The 16,473-nt window shown below is 43.6% G+C and overlaps 3 protein-coding genes and 1 pseudogene across 5 annotated transcripts; 3 read left to right on the forward strand and 1 right to left on the reverse strand.

Annotated features, from left to right (window-relative positions):
* Positions 1-725: 725 nt before the first annotated feature.
* Positions 726-6,534, reverse strand: LOC114848479 (hepatic sodium/bile acid cotransporter-like; annotated as a pseudogene).
* A 1,881-nt stretch (positions 6,535-8,415) lies between these two features.
* On the forward strand, positions 8,416-11,324 carry LOC114848955 (protein max-like). 2 transcript variants are annotated; one of them, XM_029139888.3, is made up of 4 exons: positions 8,416-8,607; positions 9,568-9,675; positions 9,850-9,973; positions 10,068-11,324. In XM_029139888.3, the coding sequence occupies exons 1-4, from the start codon at positions 8,572-8,574 to the stop codon at positions 10,250-10,252; spliced, it is 453 nt and encodes a 150-aa protein (XP_028995721.1). In that variant the 5' UTR covers positions 8,416-8,571; the 3' UTR covers positions 10,253-11,324. The 2 variants fall into 2 exon arrangements, with proteins under 2 accessions (XP_028995721.1, XP_028995720.1); XM_029139887.3 differs by having other exon boundaries at positions 8,417-8,607; positions 9,835-9,973.
* Positions 11,325-11,980: 656 nt separating this feature from the next.
* On the forward strand, positions 11,981-14,693 carry LOC114848240 (ras-related protein Rab-15-like). 2 transcript variants are annotated; one of them, XM_029138577.3, is made up of 7 exons: positions 11,981-12,222; positions 13,102-13,162; positions 13,247-13,307; positions 13,388-13,465; positions 13,556-13,621; positions 13,892-13,957; positions 14,037-14,693. In XM_029138577.3, exons 1-7 carry the CDS (start codon positions 12,099-12,101, stop codon positions 14,190-14,192), a joined length of 612 nt encoding a protein of 203 aa, XP_028994410.1. In that variant the 5' UTR covers positions 11,981-12,098; the 3' UTR covers positions 14,193-14,693. The 2 variants fall into 2 exon arrangements, with proteins under 2 accessions (XP_028994410.1, XP_028994409.1); XM_029138576.3 differs by having other exon boundaries at positions 11,983-12,222; positions 13,556-13,645.
* Positions 14,694-14,844: 151 nt separating this feature from the next.
* gpx2 (glutathione peroxidase 2) lies at positions 14,845-16,166 on the forward strand. Its single transcript, XM_029138575.3, has 2 exons — positions 14,845-15,355; positions 15,476-16,166. The coding sequence occupies exons 1-2, from the start codon at positions 15,065-15,067 to the stop codon at positions 15,827-15,829; spliced, it is 645 nt and encodes a 214-aa protein (XP_028994408.1). The 5' UTR covers positions 14,845-15,064; the 3' UTR covers positions 15,830-16,166.
* The last annotated feature ends 307 nt before the right edge of the window (positions 16,167-16,473 follow it).

Below are 16,473 nucleotides of genomic sequence, written 5' to 3' on the forward strand. Positions count from 1 at the left end.
TAATTAAAAACATTCATATACCTGATAAAAAGAACAAAACACAACCCACACCAGGGTAAAAATCTGCCCTCTCTCCTGTCCCGAAACAAACACATAACTGAAGTTAGCTTGTTTACTACAACTTTTTAAGCTAGCGGTGTGTGGGACCTAAATATATGGACATACATGTATAAAAGAGTAATCAGATGACGACTATAAACAAAGAATTAATATATAACTATTGGACATAAATATGAATATATTATGGAAGGTGAAACAGCACCCACCTCTCCCACCGGAGTCATGACAGAAGGGGAGAGTTATGAGGTGCAGCCCACATTTGCCCCCAATACCGAAAAAAAGAAGAAATCAAGAGAGGCTCCAGTTTTGTTACTATCAGGTATTACATACATAATCATATAAAAAAGAGTATTAATATATAGTACTACAATCAGATTTTATATAATTATAACAATATAACCCACAAACTGGACATTTTATGACGTAAAATGTGCAAAACCCTTTACTATTGATGATGTGTCCAAAGAAAAAAACGTGTTGTGGCTGAAAACATTCATATCCTACAACACCAGAATGAACATCTCAACCTGCGGTGTTTTGACTTACCTGACTGCTAGCATGTTACTCCGCCAATTTAGACATTGCTTTATGTTTTTAACAAAATGTTATATTTTAGGTGTGTTTGAATAAAGACACTGCTTCTAAGTCGTTTAGCAGCCTTTGATTTTTAATCAAAGCAGACAGCCACAGATTGTTCATTTAGCCAGAAACCGCCTGTTTTCTTTTCAGCATTTCATCACTGAACGTGTTTAATAGTGTACAGTCCCACAGATGACAGGTCACACTCATATTTTAATCGAAGTTGTATTACAAATCTTCAATGTCAAGGTGTGTCTCATATGAGTTACCCATTATTTACATGGTAAAGACCTGATTGAAGATAAAGACAGTATAAACTGTGACTGTTTAGAAAAAGCTGATGCAGAGACAGGAATTTTGAGTTGCTACGTCCTCAGTGTGCACAATTCAGCTTCTCTTTGTCTTCCTCTTCACTCCCAGCTTCTTCATGATGCTGTTGTAATTGCACCGCCTCTGGCTGAACATCAGCATCCCTGTGTATTTTTGCATCTGAGCAACAGAAGCTTGATGTTAGACTCAACGTAAAGTGAATTAAGAGTGTGGGGAGAGTGCATGCAACCTCATTACCTGCATTTCTAGTATAAAACTGACACACAGGCAGCTGTGACACTTACTCCTAGTTTGTGCCTTTTTGTAGCATCTGAAGAGCAGGATCAAGAGCAGGGCCTCAAAGGTATGCATTAACATTAATACCAATGGGAAGAGTATAATGGGTCCGATAAGCTGTGGTGGGAAAAACACCTTTAAGATGGTCAAACACAATTTGGAGTTTTGACATCCTGTCTCCATGGAGATGGTCCTAGAGCATCTGAAAGAATGAAAAGATTTACTTTCTCCCTTCAGTTTTAAATTCAGTTCACTATATTGAAGGCAAAAGTCCATCTGTATGTATTAAGATCCAAACATGTTCATCTAGGCCAGTGGTTCTTAACCTTGTTGGAGGTACTAAACCCCACCAGTTTAATATGCACATTTACCAAACCCTTCTTTATTGAAAAGTAAAATTAGAGTTTTTTTTAATTTAATACATAGATATTTGTTTTACTGTTTCACAAAATGGAAATGCATTAGCATCACTGTGTTCAAAGAACAAAACCAATACAATGCACAAACTCAAAAATTACATACATATTTTTTAAAATATGACCTTTTGTAATATGTACACACTGAAGCGGTTTAAATTTTTACCTTATTTATTCCGATAATGAACTTCAATCAGGCCACAACGCTACTATAATCCATCCATCCATCCATTTTCTTAATCGCTTACTCCCTAGTGCGGGGTCACGGGGGTGCTGGAGCCTATCCCAGCTGGCTACGGGCGAGAGGCAGGGTACACCCTGGACAGGTCGCCAGTCCATCGCAGGGCAACACATAGACAACTGTGGGAGGAAGCCAGAGAACTCAGAGAACCCACGAGAACCCATGCGAACACAGAAGATGCAAACTCCACACAGAAAGGCACCCGGGCCGCCCCGGGAATACGACCCCGGCCCGTCTCGTTTGAGGGGACAGTGCTACCCACTGCACCACCGTGCCGCCCTGAATGATAATTTTCCTGCAAAAAAGAATATGGAGCAATCTGTGTCCCTTCATTCTCAAATACTACCCGAGGTCGTTTTGGTCAAACCCCATTAAAAATCAGAGGTTTTCCTTTAAGAACCAAAAAGATCTATTAGACAATCTATGTAACGTCCTTCGCCTCTCAATCACAAAACTGACTCCAGACCTGCCAGCAATCCTTCAGGCCAATGCGCAACTTCATTGTTCCAACCGAGCGCAAAATATATTACATGTATATGCTACGGAGCGGGACAAACTGAGCATTAACTGCGCTCAACATGAGCGGGCGAACTGGGCTGCTAAGGCCTACAAACAAGGCAGAGGGAAGACCCAAAGGCGACGATCCACAGACAGGACTGACAATAAACAGTTTAATAAATTAACTAATAAACACAAAAGGGAAATATAAACTAAAGGTGCTGCTAGAGAGCACGATACCAAATAACCTAGAACACAAACTAAGACACAGACAGCAATACTAAAGACTACTGAGCAGCAGGGAAAACTAATCACAATGCTAGACATAGAATAAACACAAAACATAAAGCACACAACGAACAAACCTTGACAGAGGACGCACGATGGACATAGTAACAGGAATCAATGATCCAACAAGGACTAGACACAAACTAAGCCTTAATCACAAGACAAGACAGGTGAGTCAAATCAAACTAATTACAGGAAATCAAGACAACCAACCAAGAACTCGCAGGAGACACGAGGCGGCCGAATCGCCCCCTGGTGGTATGGTGTGGAAACAATACCTGTTATTAAGCCCTAGTCCTTACTGTAATGAATATAATAGTTTTATGTTAATAGCCTATTTAAACAAATATTAGTTGATCTGTTAACAAGCCAAACTTATTTGCAACAAGCTGATAATACAGCATATTTTCTCTCCCCACCCTCTCCAGGTCTATAAAGAAGAGACAGCGGTGTTGTTGAGAATGAGCTGCCAACCTTTATTGTTCTAAAAAGAATTGCTGTTGTGTTGTAGTTAATTAGTTAGTTAGTTAACTTAAATAAACCAGGTGAAGAAACACGTATATTGATAAAAAACATTTTGTTTAAACTCCTCCCCTCTAAAGGCACCCCTGTTGTCGATGATTAATAGATATATTCACACACACACCTATGGGCAATGGAGAGAAGCCAATCAACCTAATGCACGTCTTTGTCTATGTGGGTGGAAGTCGGAGAACCCGGAGAGAACCCACGCAAACACGGGGAGAACGTGCAAACTCCACACAGAAGGGTACCAGGGCCGCCTCCGGGAATCGAACCCAGAACCTTCTTGCTGTGAGGCGACAGTGCTTATTTTCGCTCATGCCGCGATGCTGGAAGAACAGTGCAGCTGCGTAAAGAAACACAAGCAGATCATCGACCCAATCAGCAGCGCCCCTCCCCTCCTGATTGACAGAGGGGGGGGGGCATTAACTATGCGTGAAAATAGTTGAAGTACGCGTCAATCAAAACGACATAAAAAACATGACAAACAGGAGTGTCAAAACTATCATATATTGGCTCTGGCTCTACGATATCGTACATCGTGCAGACCGCAAAACTATCGTAAAACATGATAATTATATCTGGCAACACTGGCGCCAAATTCCCTACAACAACGACTGACTAAGCAACGTAGCGGGATTATCTGCCAATCATCTGTCAATGATTGCCAAGCGGGGCGTGTCTTAAGGAAACTTGAGTCGAACCCCTGAGACTGCCTCACCGAACCCCTATGGTTCGATCGCACCTATTTTAAGAAACACTGATCTAGACTTTAGGCACTTACTTTGAGTCAAACTTGCATATCTTGGACATGACGTATCCCAGCATATAGCCTGTCAACGGGACCAGTGCAGCAGCAGTCAGAGTATCTGCTGTTAAAACCATCAGGATTCTTTCTCTGATCGAATATATTGTAATGACCAAAATTGCAATAGAAATGATTCCCAGCAGGCTGAAGCTAACGTGTTGAAAGATGAGAGGGACGGCGGGAGTAAAAGTGTTGCAAGGGTTCATTTACAGTATCACACCTTGAATGCTGCATAGATCTGAAAATGAACCTAATCTCCACAGATCATCTGGAGGCATCACGGTCTGTCTAAAGGCAGCAGAGTTCCTGTTGATTAGAGGGTAAGCTGAACATATATCTATATGTGTGGAACAGTCTAGCACTCACCCTCCTCATGGTCAATACGTGCTGTGGTTTGTAGTGTTTGATGGCGATGCCAAAGGCACACGGCACCACAGTCAGTGCAAGAGCAATGATGATGTTCAAGTACGGTACCAGCTTTTCCAGACCCCTGTAGTTTTGACAGTAGATGTAAAGCAGCAAAGGCATAATACCAAGGGCAGCGATGTTGGAGCAGGTCGTCATGACGATGCTGGGAGGACACGACACAGAAAAGAAGCGTTATTTGGCTTATGTTATGTAAATGGAGTGAAAACGAAAAACTAGACTTTTACTCTGACTTTTACTCGACAGTTTTCTTATTGATGGACAGCTTTGACACATTAAGGACCTTTGATTACCTGAGATTTATGTCACCCTTGACGGCCAGTGAAAAAAGATTTGAAAAAGCTCCTCCTGGACAGCAGCCATAGATGATTAGAGCCAGAGCCTTGATGATCTAAGTGTAGGCCTTTGGATATGCAGAAAGAAGCCAGCAGCATGATGCCGAACTGGGCCAGCATTGCCATGGCAGCTTCTTTAGGTTTGAGGAAATAAGCTTTCATTTTTAGAATCTCCACTGACAAGCCAATAGATATCATGGTGAGAAGGAGCATGCAAATGGTTAAGACATTTACGACTTTATTCAGAGTAGAGTTTTCAAACATTAATATAGTTCCATTGCTGGAGACGTTTCCCTCAGTGTAGAATCCGGTCATGTTCTGGTGGACCTGGCTCATCGCAGTCGTCATGGCACTTGTGACCTCTTACACAAAAAAATGAAATGAATGATTAAGAATGAGTTGTTAAGTTTTTTAAACCGTTACAAACTGTGCAAAGGTTTGCAAATCAGTGACTATCAGTGACACCTATGCTCAAAAAACCTGATGACAACCATCTTTTTTTGAACCTGTTAATTTTTCAAGACACTGAATAATATTTGAAAACAGCTGTGTATTAATGCTGAGTGAGTTCCACTGAACTTTAGCCTCTGTACCTACCTCTCAATTCGTTCAGATTTTTCTTTATATCGTAACAAAACGTAGCCCAGGTCTAAGGCCTCCATCTGGGGGCTTCTGTGTGGTTTGGTTAAGCCACCAAACAGGATAGACACAGAATGCAGCGGCTTGGGCGGGTCAGCAGAGAAGATCATTGTGACTGATCTTCCTTCCATCGAACATTTGAACGAGGCCAGACTCAGAATACGGGCAGCGAGCATCACTGATGACCCCTCACACCCTGCACACAACCTGTTTAAACTCCTCCCCTCTGGCAGGCGACCAATGCTGTATGTATATTTTGTAAATAATTGTCAAGTAATGTAGAGTAATATGTAAATAATTAATGTTTCATGCCACCAGGGGGCACTAAAAGACCAAATCAGACCGTATCCAATTCCTTGTTTGTCCTGTGCAAACTTGGCCAATGAAGCTGATTCTGATTCTAATTTTCCATGGCTCCATTTCTCTTGATGTAACTGTACATGTTGCCAGTTACCAGCTGTTACTATGGTGAAGCTTCAGCTGCTGATGAGAGTCTAGTCAACAAAAGGAACATGTTTGGAGAGAAACACTTAATATTCCTCACATGTCTTATTATGACCCGAGGGGTTGGGACCCAACCATGAAAAGAAAGAAGGGGCCAAAGACGTCACCTGTTACCTTCATTCATATGTAACTTGGTTAATATGTGAAGGCCTCTTGGTAAGTGTTGCTTTTTTACTGCTAATGTTTACTTTTCTTTTTGTCCATCATGCTGCTGCTGTAAACACACATTTTCCCCATTGTGGGATTAATACATTTGTATCCTATCCTGTCCTTTGGTGGTTGAATTAAATCTTTTGTTTCTTTTTTCATTGTTTTTTTCTGTATGTTGCATTTTAGTCAACATCAACATAAGATATGAGACCAGTTACCATGTGACTTATTAATGTGCTTAATTTGATATAATGGATACGATACGATACCATATGACTTTGTTAATCCCACAATAGGGTCATTATTTTGTTTTCGGCAGCATTAACAGTATTACTGTAATTGTGCAAAAGAACAAGGTATTAAGTAAATCTAAATTTAGAAAAGCATATTGTGCATATTTATAGCAATATGGGAAGTCAGATGGATGGTTGAAAAGAAGAAAAAACACGAGGTATTCCACATCTGAAAGTACACACAGTGGAAATATTCAAATATCATATATATATCATATTAAATAGCCTGATATTTACTCTAGTAAACTGCAATCTGTTGGAAAATAGTTCTTCAAAAGCGTTATTTTAGTTATAGGTTGCATCTGTTATTTCTATAATTAAATTTTTTGTTTGAAAAACAACTGGAATTTTCAACCTAATGGGTTAAATTTGAGACTTTGGGTGCCAAGGAAGGACATCTGCAGCTTTGGAGGAAGTAACTGATGCTTCTATAATGGTATAATTTAGCCTATAATTGTGTATTTATATGTAGATATACATTTATCAGGCACAAATTATTATTGCAAGCAGAGTATTTTTATTTGTGCATATGATGATTATTAGATATTGTTTACTGAATTTGCTGAAAGTCTAGATTACTGTAATAGTCATCAGAAGAGGCCAAACTTAGCAGTCAATTTCAAGAGATTAACAGAATAGAAAAGTAATATATATGGCTCCTCTTTTCTCGCTTTTCTTACCTTAATTTCAGGCTGGGTTCTGCAGCTTTACTCTGTTCTGTATGTCAGATTAGTTTCAGTCTCACTTCACATTCTTGAGCTTTTATCTTTTTCCTTTCTCTTTGGCACCCTCCCCTCTATTAATGTGTGCTTGTGACGCCATGGTGAGTTTGGACACCACATTACCATGTTCTGAGGAAGCACTGGCCCTCACCTGTCACTGAGCTCTCCTCTTGCACAAATTTCCATTTATTCTTAAAGTCACTGACTGGAAATCCTCCTCTGCCAGCTACTTCCTTTGGCTCATTGCACCCTGGGAGGGTCTGGCACCCGTGGGCTTGGTAATGTGGGAAGAATGCGGTCGCCTCAGTTCCCTGGTAGATTCAGCTGCCCTCATTTAGTTATAAACAAGCTTCCATTAATTTTATGCATCCAGGCATGGAGACGGTTTTGCCTGACAGTTGTTATAGAAATGGGTTTTCTGTTGTGTGTCCAACAAAACCAATTATCTACAAGTAACACAACTGAGAAAAAAAACATGGCATAAATATTCTTGCTCTAAACACTAGTAGTACTACTAACACTAAAAGGTTTGTTGCCATTGGACAAATCTTTTAAATTTGAATTAGGATTAGGTCAGTTAACATTTCACGTATGTATAACAATTGTTTTATTTATAAAATGGTACAATATTTTATTAAATCTTGTTACATACAATGAGCTCTGTATCATACAAACAATGCTGTATGGGTCCGTTATGCACATGATTTCTTTTTTTCATCAAACATGATAACGCGAAACAAATTTTTAAAAAAGTGTTAATCTTGGACTTTTTCAGTGTGATCGGTTATATTTTCTGTTTAAGAATCAGACAATAGTTTCCAACAGGGCTGCAGACGCTATTTGTAGGTCTTACTGTATGAAGTGTGCAACCATGAGTGGTGAGCGGGTGAGGGGGGGTATCAGCAAGTGAGCTGCACTGGGCCTCTGTCTGGGCTCCTGTCCTGACAAGAGCCTGGTTCCTGCAGCAAACTGCCGCGCTGAAGACGACCAAGCAGCGGACTAGTGGGACATATGTCCACTTATAACATCAGTGATCAATGTGTCCAGTGAATTCATCGTTCAAACAAGATGGGTTATTGGAAAGCACTTTAATATTTATTGTTCTATTAGCAAACAAAGATCATTATTTTATCATTATAATCTACAAATGGGGACCACGAGTAGATTGGGCGCTTGGATTTAAACCTGTGGTAGGAATCAGTTCATTTTGTTTGACTGGTTCTGATCCCAGAATCAGCGCCACTGCATCCAGGGTGCGTGCTTCCAAAGTAATACATTACCCAGTAGTCCTTGCTTACTGCGCGTGCGCCTTCAATGTTTTCCCTTCCATGTGTAGGCGAGTCACGTGTAGCGAGGCCGTTGCTCGTCATGTCTGTGCTGTAGCAGATCTCCGTGCTACACTTTATTATTTGCCTCCAGTTTTCGCTGCACTTTGATTTGACAGCTACTCGTTTTCTTTCTTGTATATTGTTTTTTACCGAAGAATGAGCGAAAACGATGACATCGAAGTCGACAGCGATGTATGTGGTTTAATTTTCTCCGGCTGTAGTTAGCCTGTTTGTTAGCCAAACAGCAACTTTACCATCTGACAACCTACGCTATGTGATTAGCTAGCTGCATAGCTAGCTAGCGCCTCGGCTTCTTAGCTAGCGCTTGGTGGTAGGGGATGAAGCGCTTATGTTAACCCTAACCCCTGAATCTGAGTAGTAAAAGAAAAACGAGCCCGTGTGTTTGTTGAAAATAAAACTTTTATTACTGCCGTGCGTCATTGGTTGAGCAATGCAGGATGTGTGTTGTTCTGCACAAGTTGTTTTAAGGTTGCCAGATCTCGGGCTGGTCGTCCATGTTGTTGTCGTCATGTTAAGTTCGTTTGTCCAATAAAGCACACGCGTCAAGAATAAGACGCTGTGTTGAAGTTCTAGCTGTTTGCCGTTATTAACAGTAGTTCACCTGTCGCTACAAACAAAGGTCAGTTTCTCCCAGAGGTGAACGACGTCTGCTGGAACACGATGTTCCCCGTTAGCTTAACAGTGTAACGACTACAGCCGCTGATTACTAGCTTTGCATCTTAGCGCCGAACTTTTCCTCTGATGCAGCTCGTCTCATCTGCGGATAAATGACTAATCCGCGTCCAACGCCAGCTCTGTTTAGTAGATTAAAATGTTCCGCTCTCTTCACACTGCTTTAATCTGTACTATGTGCCGAGTTACTGTTACGACCTAGAAACCCGCGTCCATGAACATGTAAATGTTGCAGCTTTTCACAAGACAGACTTCATTTCAATTAGGGAAACTAAACGGCCGCATTAATGTTTCTGTCAAAACAACTGTTGTAAAGATTTATTTTGATTTGATAAATGTTAAAGTAGGATCCTAAAGTGCATGAAATGAAGTTCCTGCTGCAGCTTTACACAGGTTCCCTATGTGTGAATGGCCAGTGGCCAAGTTGTGCGGGACTAAATGTTGGTCGTCTTCTTGCAGGCAGACAAGCGAGCACATCACAACGCGCTGGAGCGTAAACGCAGGGACCACATCAAAGACAGCTTTCACAGTTTACGGGATTCCGTACCTGCATTACAAGGGGAGAAGGTGCGTTAGCCGCCTGTTAGAGCTCAGCAGACGGTTGTGCCTCGATAAAAAGGCACCGCCGTAGCTATAAAGTCAAGCATCACACATTTATCTATCTGTGGCACATCATTGTATTCATTTGAATTCTAATTGTTTTGATACTGAAGTTTCTGCTGATAGAGTTGTGTTAAACAGGCTTCCCGAGCACAGATCCTGGACAAAGCCACTGAGTACATCCAGTTCATGAGGAGGAAAAACCACACCCACCAGCAGGACATCGATGACCTGAAGAAGCAGAACGCGCAACTGGAGCAGCAGGGTCAGTGGCCCAAAGTTCTGTTCTGAATGAACTTGTGTAATGTGCGTTCGAGTGGTATTCAGTGTGTTTACTGTGCTGTGCTTCCCAATCGCAGTTCGTGCACTGGAGAAGGCCAAGGGCAACACTCAGCTCCAGACAAACTACTCTTCCGACAGCAGCTTATATACAAACCGTAAAGGGAGCGCGGTGTCCGCCTTCGACGGCGGCTCCGACTCTAGCTCCGAATCGGAGCCGGATGAGCCGCCCAGCAGGAAGAAGCTGCGCGCGGAGGCCAGCTAGACTCCTGCAAGACTCTTTACTCACCAGCCCCAACTCCTCCTACCTGTCCGCACTCAGTCCTGCCTTCTTATGCTATTTCAGGAGACGAGGTGGAGATGGTGCGAGAGAGGTGCTATGATGTATAAACGCTTCTACCTTCCTTTTTCCTCCTGGCAAGCATCCTGTCACTGTTCCTGTGACCCAGCTACAACCTTTAAGACCCCAAAAGTGAGGCAGCTCTGCAATTTTGAAGGACTTTCAGACTTTATAGTAACCCTTCATGATTAAGTGTGGGGGTGACTAGGTATGAGGCTTTAGTAAAGCTACAAAATGTTTTCTTTTTCATTTTGGTCATCTTGAACAACCTCTGCAAACTTTTGGAGGAGTTGTGAGAATTTATGAGCTTTGACAAAATGATAATTAGACAGTTTACCTTTTTGATGATGACATGTTTCCAGAATAGAATGTGAAGTTGCTTTTGAAAAAAAAAGTCTGTTATGCAAGATGCAACCCTCTTCATTCAGTGTAGGTGGCTGAAGTTTTGTGTTTGAAAATGTTTGTGTATTCAAGTGAATCCTTCTATTTATAGTGTTGCACCAAAAATGATTTGTGATGCATAAATATTGTGGTCAGAGCTTCCTCAGAGCTCTGACAACAATAGTGGCTTAAGTTTCCCTAGAGCAAAGAATGATGAACAAGTTGACCTGTTATTTTAGTGAATTTTCACAGGTTACTATAAATTGTGAGTAGAAAATGAATCCCCTAAACAGATACTGAATGTTTTATGATCCAGTGACTTTTTTTGTTGTTTTTTGATAAAGATCCATTTCAGTGTGTAGTATATAACACTGTATACTCCTAATTGGTGTCAGTTCTGCTAATGAGAAGCCTTCCCTTGAAATATTTGCCTGTGCTGGGAACGTTTTTCTTTCTTTTCTTTCCTTTTGCAGAGGTAAATTAGTGTGTACGTAATCGATATTTGTTTGTTCCATTCCATGGAAATTACAGGTATGTTGTACATACTGCCAACGGTTGTCTTGCAAGTTAAGGCATACCTTTATTATGATACTATAAATAAAACTATTTTATCCTTTTTGGGATTTATCTGTGGCTCAACATGGTTTTGTTACTGTTACATTATTAAACATGGGGTTCATTTTAATAATGAAAGAAGCTGCTGACTGGTTTAATCAATTTTTAAATGTGAGTTGTCTTCGCAGCCATAATAGTGGACGTGTAGAACAACCTTCTGTGAATGTTTGCACATTTTACTGGTTTATTAACACTTGAGTCTGGGCTGTGGTTTCACTGAGGCTGTTGTGCCTGGTTACAACTCTGCCTTTATTCTGTTTGAATAAATATTTAAGTTACACTTAGTGTTTTACCTGAGGCAGATTCTTCGGGACACAGGTAGGCTGCTGCCTTTAAGAACCATAGGAAATTTTAATTTATTTTAGTAAATATTAGTAATTGGCTTAATGCACCAAGATGTAAAATATGAGTAGAGTCATTCTACTATGATGCAGTGGGAGGAAAGTAAAATAGAAACTATATATACATATATGTGCAGATAAAATTTGTGAATAATTTATTACAACGCTTTGATTATGTGATTAGGGCTGTCTGCATCACACTGCAAAAATCTAATAGTATACTTTTAAAATTTCTATTTTAAAAATCACCGGCATCTTTTAACCGTTTCTACTGCACCGGTTCAAGTTCAGTCTTATGTAACTGACGGGGGACCGAGCCGGAAATTGGAGTTTCCGAGGAGCCCTGAAGGCAGCAGCGGGCCCCACTGTGTGAATAAGGGCTCCAGCTGCAGCTCCGTCAGAGTCATGCTTCTTCTTATGTTTTAGTTGCAGTCATGGCCAAGCAGTACGACATTCTGTGCCGGCTGCTCATGCTCGGAGACTCGGGGGTGGGGAAGACGTGCATGCTGCGCAGGTTCACCGACAGCGAGTTTGATCCTTCGCACATTTCCACCATCGGTAAGATCCAATGCGTCCGCCTTTATACGAGAAACGTCACCAAATGGTGTTTATGAGTTATGAATATGTGCTGCAAGTCCATTTTCAACCGGATTGGTGCAGAATGCTGCTGCAGGCCTCCAACCAACAGGCTCCTGTGTTTTTATTCACTGAACGCAACTATTTGGACTCACTCTAATTATTGGACTCATTAGTGATTCGCGTTGCAGCTGCCGCTTTTCCTGTGACATCCGCGTTTTGGAATAAAATAAGACGAAGTCGACCCGTTAACGTGTGCTCATTAGACTGTGGAGTCCGTCCTGACCCGAACTGGGTTCAGTTAAAGGTTTGCTGGATCTCACGGTCTTGTTTTCCAGGCTTTGTATGAGATTAGCGCATGCGGCAACAAATCTCCTTACGTTTAGGTCAGATGTGCTGATTATTGGTACATGTTGGGCTGCTTCAGTCAAAACTGCACTAGAAATGTAAGTCAAAACTGGGGCATTGGAAACTCGAACGTGGCTCCACCTGAAGCGTTCTTTCAGGAAAGGCTCATGAGCCGCTTCATGAAGCAGCTCTGCGGATCATGACTTCACACCTTTGTACAACAGATGCTTGTTCTTTAGCGCTTTCGAATCTTAACCCAGAGTTTCGGCGGATCTGAACACAGCATCTTAGTCATCGGAGTCACATGACCTCAAAGTGTTGACGCGTACCATCAGACGTCGTTGAACCAGGATGTTAAATGATCTAAGGTAAAGTTTACTGACCACACAGGAGGTGAAGTGTCACAGCAGCACAGCTGATATAAGGAGGTTCACACTGAAGCTGCTGTAAACGCACACAACAAAGCTGTTTGTAGCTGCATCATGATTTATTTTTATTTTTAACTTTTTGTAGGAGTTGATTTTAAGATGAAGACGCTGGACATCGATGGAGTCAGGGTGCGCGTCCAGATCTGGTGAGTCCTGTATGAACTTCTTATTGTGTTCAACGCACACTGTCTTTGCTGTGACGCTCTTTGTGGGTCTGATCCCCTGTGCAGGGACACGGCTGGTCAGGAGCGGTACCAGACCATCACCAAGCAGTACTACAGACGGGCCCAGGTGGACCTTCACGTGAACACGTCCAGTTGAGCTCCGTGCCGGTCGCTCCGTTGTGTAACTGTGTGACTTTGTGTCGTCAGGGCATCGTCTTCGTCTACGACATCACGAGCGAGTCGTCCTTTCAGCACATCGCGAAGTGGGCGAGCGACGTGGACGAGGCGAGTGGCCCCTCCCACCGCCGCCGCCGCCGCGGTTATTGTGAGCGAGCGGAGCCTCATCTTCCTCCTCTTCGTCTTTGCTTCCTGCAGTTCGCCCCCGACCGAGTGCAGCGGATCCTGGTGGGGAACAAGTCCGACGAGGAGCTCGGGCGGCAGGTGACGAAGGAGCAGGGGAGCAAGGTTGGCCTGGGGCGCGTGGGGTCCATAGTGTGTGGGCGTTACACAAGGTCAAACAGCTAATGGTCATAAAACGTGAACTAATCTTTAAGTCAACATGCGAAAGCCCAAAACAAACACTCCTGAGTTCACAGGAAGCATCGTGAGGCCTTTTAAAAGCGTGCTCCGTTCCATACAAATGAATGAGGGCTTCGCTGCCACCAGCTTTCACTAGGAGGACCCGGCCTTTGTAACCATGCCGATCTCCAGCTTGCAGAGAGCTTCGGCATGGAGTTCTTTGAAAGCAGCGCCTCCACCAGCAGTAACATCAGCGAGGTGGGTGGAGGCGGGTCCGTCCGTCCGTCCGTCCGTGTTCGGGGCGACGTCTAACGCCGCTCTGCGTGTCCCCCGTCAGTCCTTCACGCGTGCGACGGAGCTGGTGCTGCAGGCCCACAAGCGGGACGTGGACCACCTGCTGGGGTCCCTGGACGACTACCTGGAGCAGGCGGCGCTGGAGGAGGAGCGGGCCGGCGGCTACGGCGGCGCCGCTCCACGGGCCTGCGCCTGTTAGCACGCGGGCGGTCCAGGAAGGAGCTGGACGGACGCGGAGCAGCAGCACACGAGCGCCGGAGACGACACCATCACCTCCATCACTGTGTCAAACGCCGCTCACCTCCACTTACCCGTCACCACGTCTTATTTCCAGTGTCCTGATGTAACAGATCACAGGTTTAGTAGAAACACGCCTGTAGCAGACAAGCGTGTTTAAAGACGAGTCTGTCAGAGGACGGGTTCCAGTGATTTCCACCTGGAAACTGGAACCAGGCCGTGACCCGGTGGACTTTCCTCAGGAGACAGAGCTGTGCCATTTTCAGCCACTTTTCCCAGTGTAGTCGTTTGTTTGTTTGTTTGTTTGTTGTTTGTTTGTTTGTTTGTTTACCACCTGGATGTTTTATAAACCTACAGCAGCTTGTGTCACTGCGTTCAGTCAGTTTGCTGAGGTGCCACGGGATTGAATTTTAATGTAAATGAAGAGTACTGTAATAGTAAATAAAAGTGATATTGGACAGAAGCACCTGCGTGTTGGAGCTTTGGCTGAGTTGATGTTCAGACAGTGGCCTCATTAATATTTCATCACGCTGTGAACGACGGGTGATCGCGTATCACATTATCGATGAGAGAGAAAGCTGATACATGTCACACAAATGCATGAGGCTAAATATGTGCAGGGAAGCGTTCTATTTCACCCAATGGACACTGACATTTCACTACATTAATGTTTATAATTGTTCAAAAGACGGAAAAGCACAAACGTTAAAGCTGTGAATAAGTTAAATCCCGTTTCCTGTAAACGTGTGCTTGTTCACATAGACCTGACGTGAAGCGCATCGCGTGTCGGGTCCAGATCGGTTTCCCGTAGAGACATCCGACACCGCGCGGTGAATGCGTGACGGGTGGTGCCGCCGCACAGCGAAGCCCGTCCGGCTCCAGACAGGACGCGCGCGAGCGAAGATGACGTTCATCGCCAAGACGTTCTACGACCTGAAGGCCACCACGCTGGAGGGCGACGCCGTGGACTTCAACGTGTTCCGCGGACGGGTGGTCCTCATAGAGAACGTGGCCTCGCTCTGAGGAACCACCACCCGGGACTTCGGCGAGCTCAAGCAGCTGCAGAGCAAGTACCCGCACCGGCTGGTGGTCCTGGGGTTCCCCTGTAACCAGTTCGGGTATCAGGTGGGTGTGGGGTGAGACCCGTTTAGAATATGAGCAATATTACGCTTCACTTTTTCTATGTTCCCGTATCTGTTTGGGCACATTTGTTTCATCGGTGCTGCTAAAACCTGTGTTTTGCAGGAGAACTGCTCCAATGCAGAGATCCTGTCGTCGCTGCAGCACGTGCGTCCCGGCGGCGGCTTTCAGCCCAATTTCACCATGTTCGAGAAGTGCGACGTGAACGGGACGAACACGCACCCCGTGTTCGCGTACCTGAAGGACAAGCTGCCTTTTCCCGACGACGAGCCCAGCTGCCTCATGCAGGACCCCCGCTTCCTGGTCTGGAGTCCCGTCAGCCGCAACGACGTGTCTTGGAACTTCGAGAAGTTCCTGGTCGGTCCCGAGGGAGAGCCGTTCAAGCGCTACAGCCGGAAGTTCCCCACCGCCGACATCGAGCCCGACATCCAGAGACTGCTGAGACTGACCAAGACGTAAACAGGCCCCGTCCAGTCTGCTGATATTGTGTCCTCCACACTGTTAGGCCTCATTAAATGAGGATGATGTTCTGAAATGCTTAGGGAACGTCATCTGAGCCGTCATAAGTGTTTAGCAGTAGTGGATGAATTCAATATGTTTTTCAAACCCTGTATGAAGTCAAATAAAAAAAGTAGCAAAAGGAGCAGTTCCGAATATTACTCCTTGAAACAAGACATCTCTTTGTGACCTTTAGCTTCGTGTCCTTCGTGTTTTTGTCCACTAGATGGCGCTGCTCATCTGATCATGCAACTTCCATCAAGCTTTCATGAATTGGCTTAAACTTAAAAAAATAAAAGCGTTACAATAACTTCTTTCACCCATCTGTTGTTTTTTATAGAAGCACGTGCACGTTACCTGAGGTACAAGTCCCCAACGACACAGGCAGGTGAACGTCACTATAATATTTATGAGGAATATCCATTCAATTCAGTTTAAGAAAAAGATCATATCTCTGCAGTTTGAATAAATATTAGAATCAAACAATATAATTACAAAAACGTTGAAAAGAGAACCTATTGATCAGTAAACTCTCTTTCGCTAAATTTGCTCTTTGACCTTTAATTACATTTTCTTGCCTGACTTTCGATCGAAGTTTGCTTGAG

The sequence above is a fragment of the Betta splendens genome, chromosome 22 (genome assembly GCF_900634795.4).
Source record: "Betta splendens chromosome 22, fBetSpl5.4, whole genome shotgun sequence".
Classification (NCBI taxonomy): Eukaryota; Metazoa; Chordata; class Actinopteri; order Anabantiformes; family Osphronemidae; genus Betta; species Betta splendens.

Bases quoted from the DNA above. Each gene is read 5' to 3' on its own strand.
- LOC114848955 (XM_029139887.3), top strand. From the start codon at position 8,572: ATGAGCGAAAACGATGACATCGAAGTCGACAGCGAT. The intron at 9,676-9,834 runs GTGCGTTAGCCG...TTCTGCTGATAG, and splicing joins CTGCATTACAAGGGGAGAAG to AGTTGTGTTAAACAGGCTTC. The intron at 9,974-10,067 runs GTCAGTGGCCCA...TCCCAATCGCAG, and splicing joins CGCGCAACTGGAGCAGCAGG to TTCGTGCACTGGAGAAGGCC.
- LOC114848240 (XM_029138576.3), top strand. From the start codon at position 12,099: ATGGCCAAGCAGTACGACATTCTGTGCCGGCTGCTCATGCTCGGAGAC. The intron at 13,163-13,246 runs GTGAGTCCTGTA...TCCCCTGTGCAG, and splicing joins AGGGTGCGCGTCCAGATCTG to GGACACGGCTGGTCAGGAGC. The intron at 13,646-13,891 runs GTTGGCCTGGGG...GCCGATCTCCAG, and splicing joins CGAAGGAGCAGGGGAGCAAG to CTTGCAGAGAGCTTCGGCAT.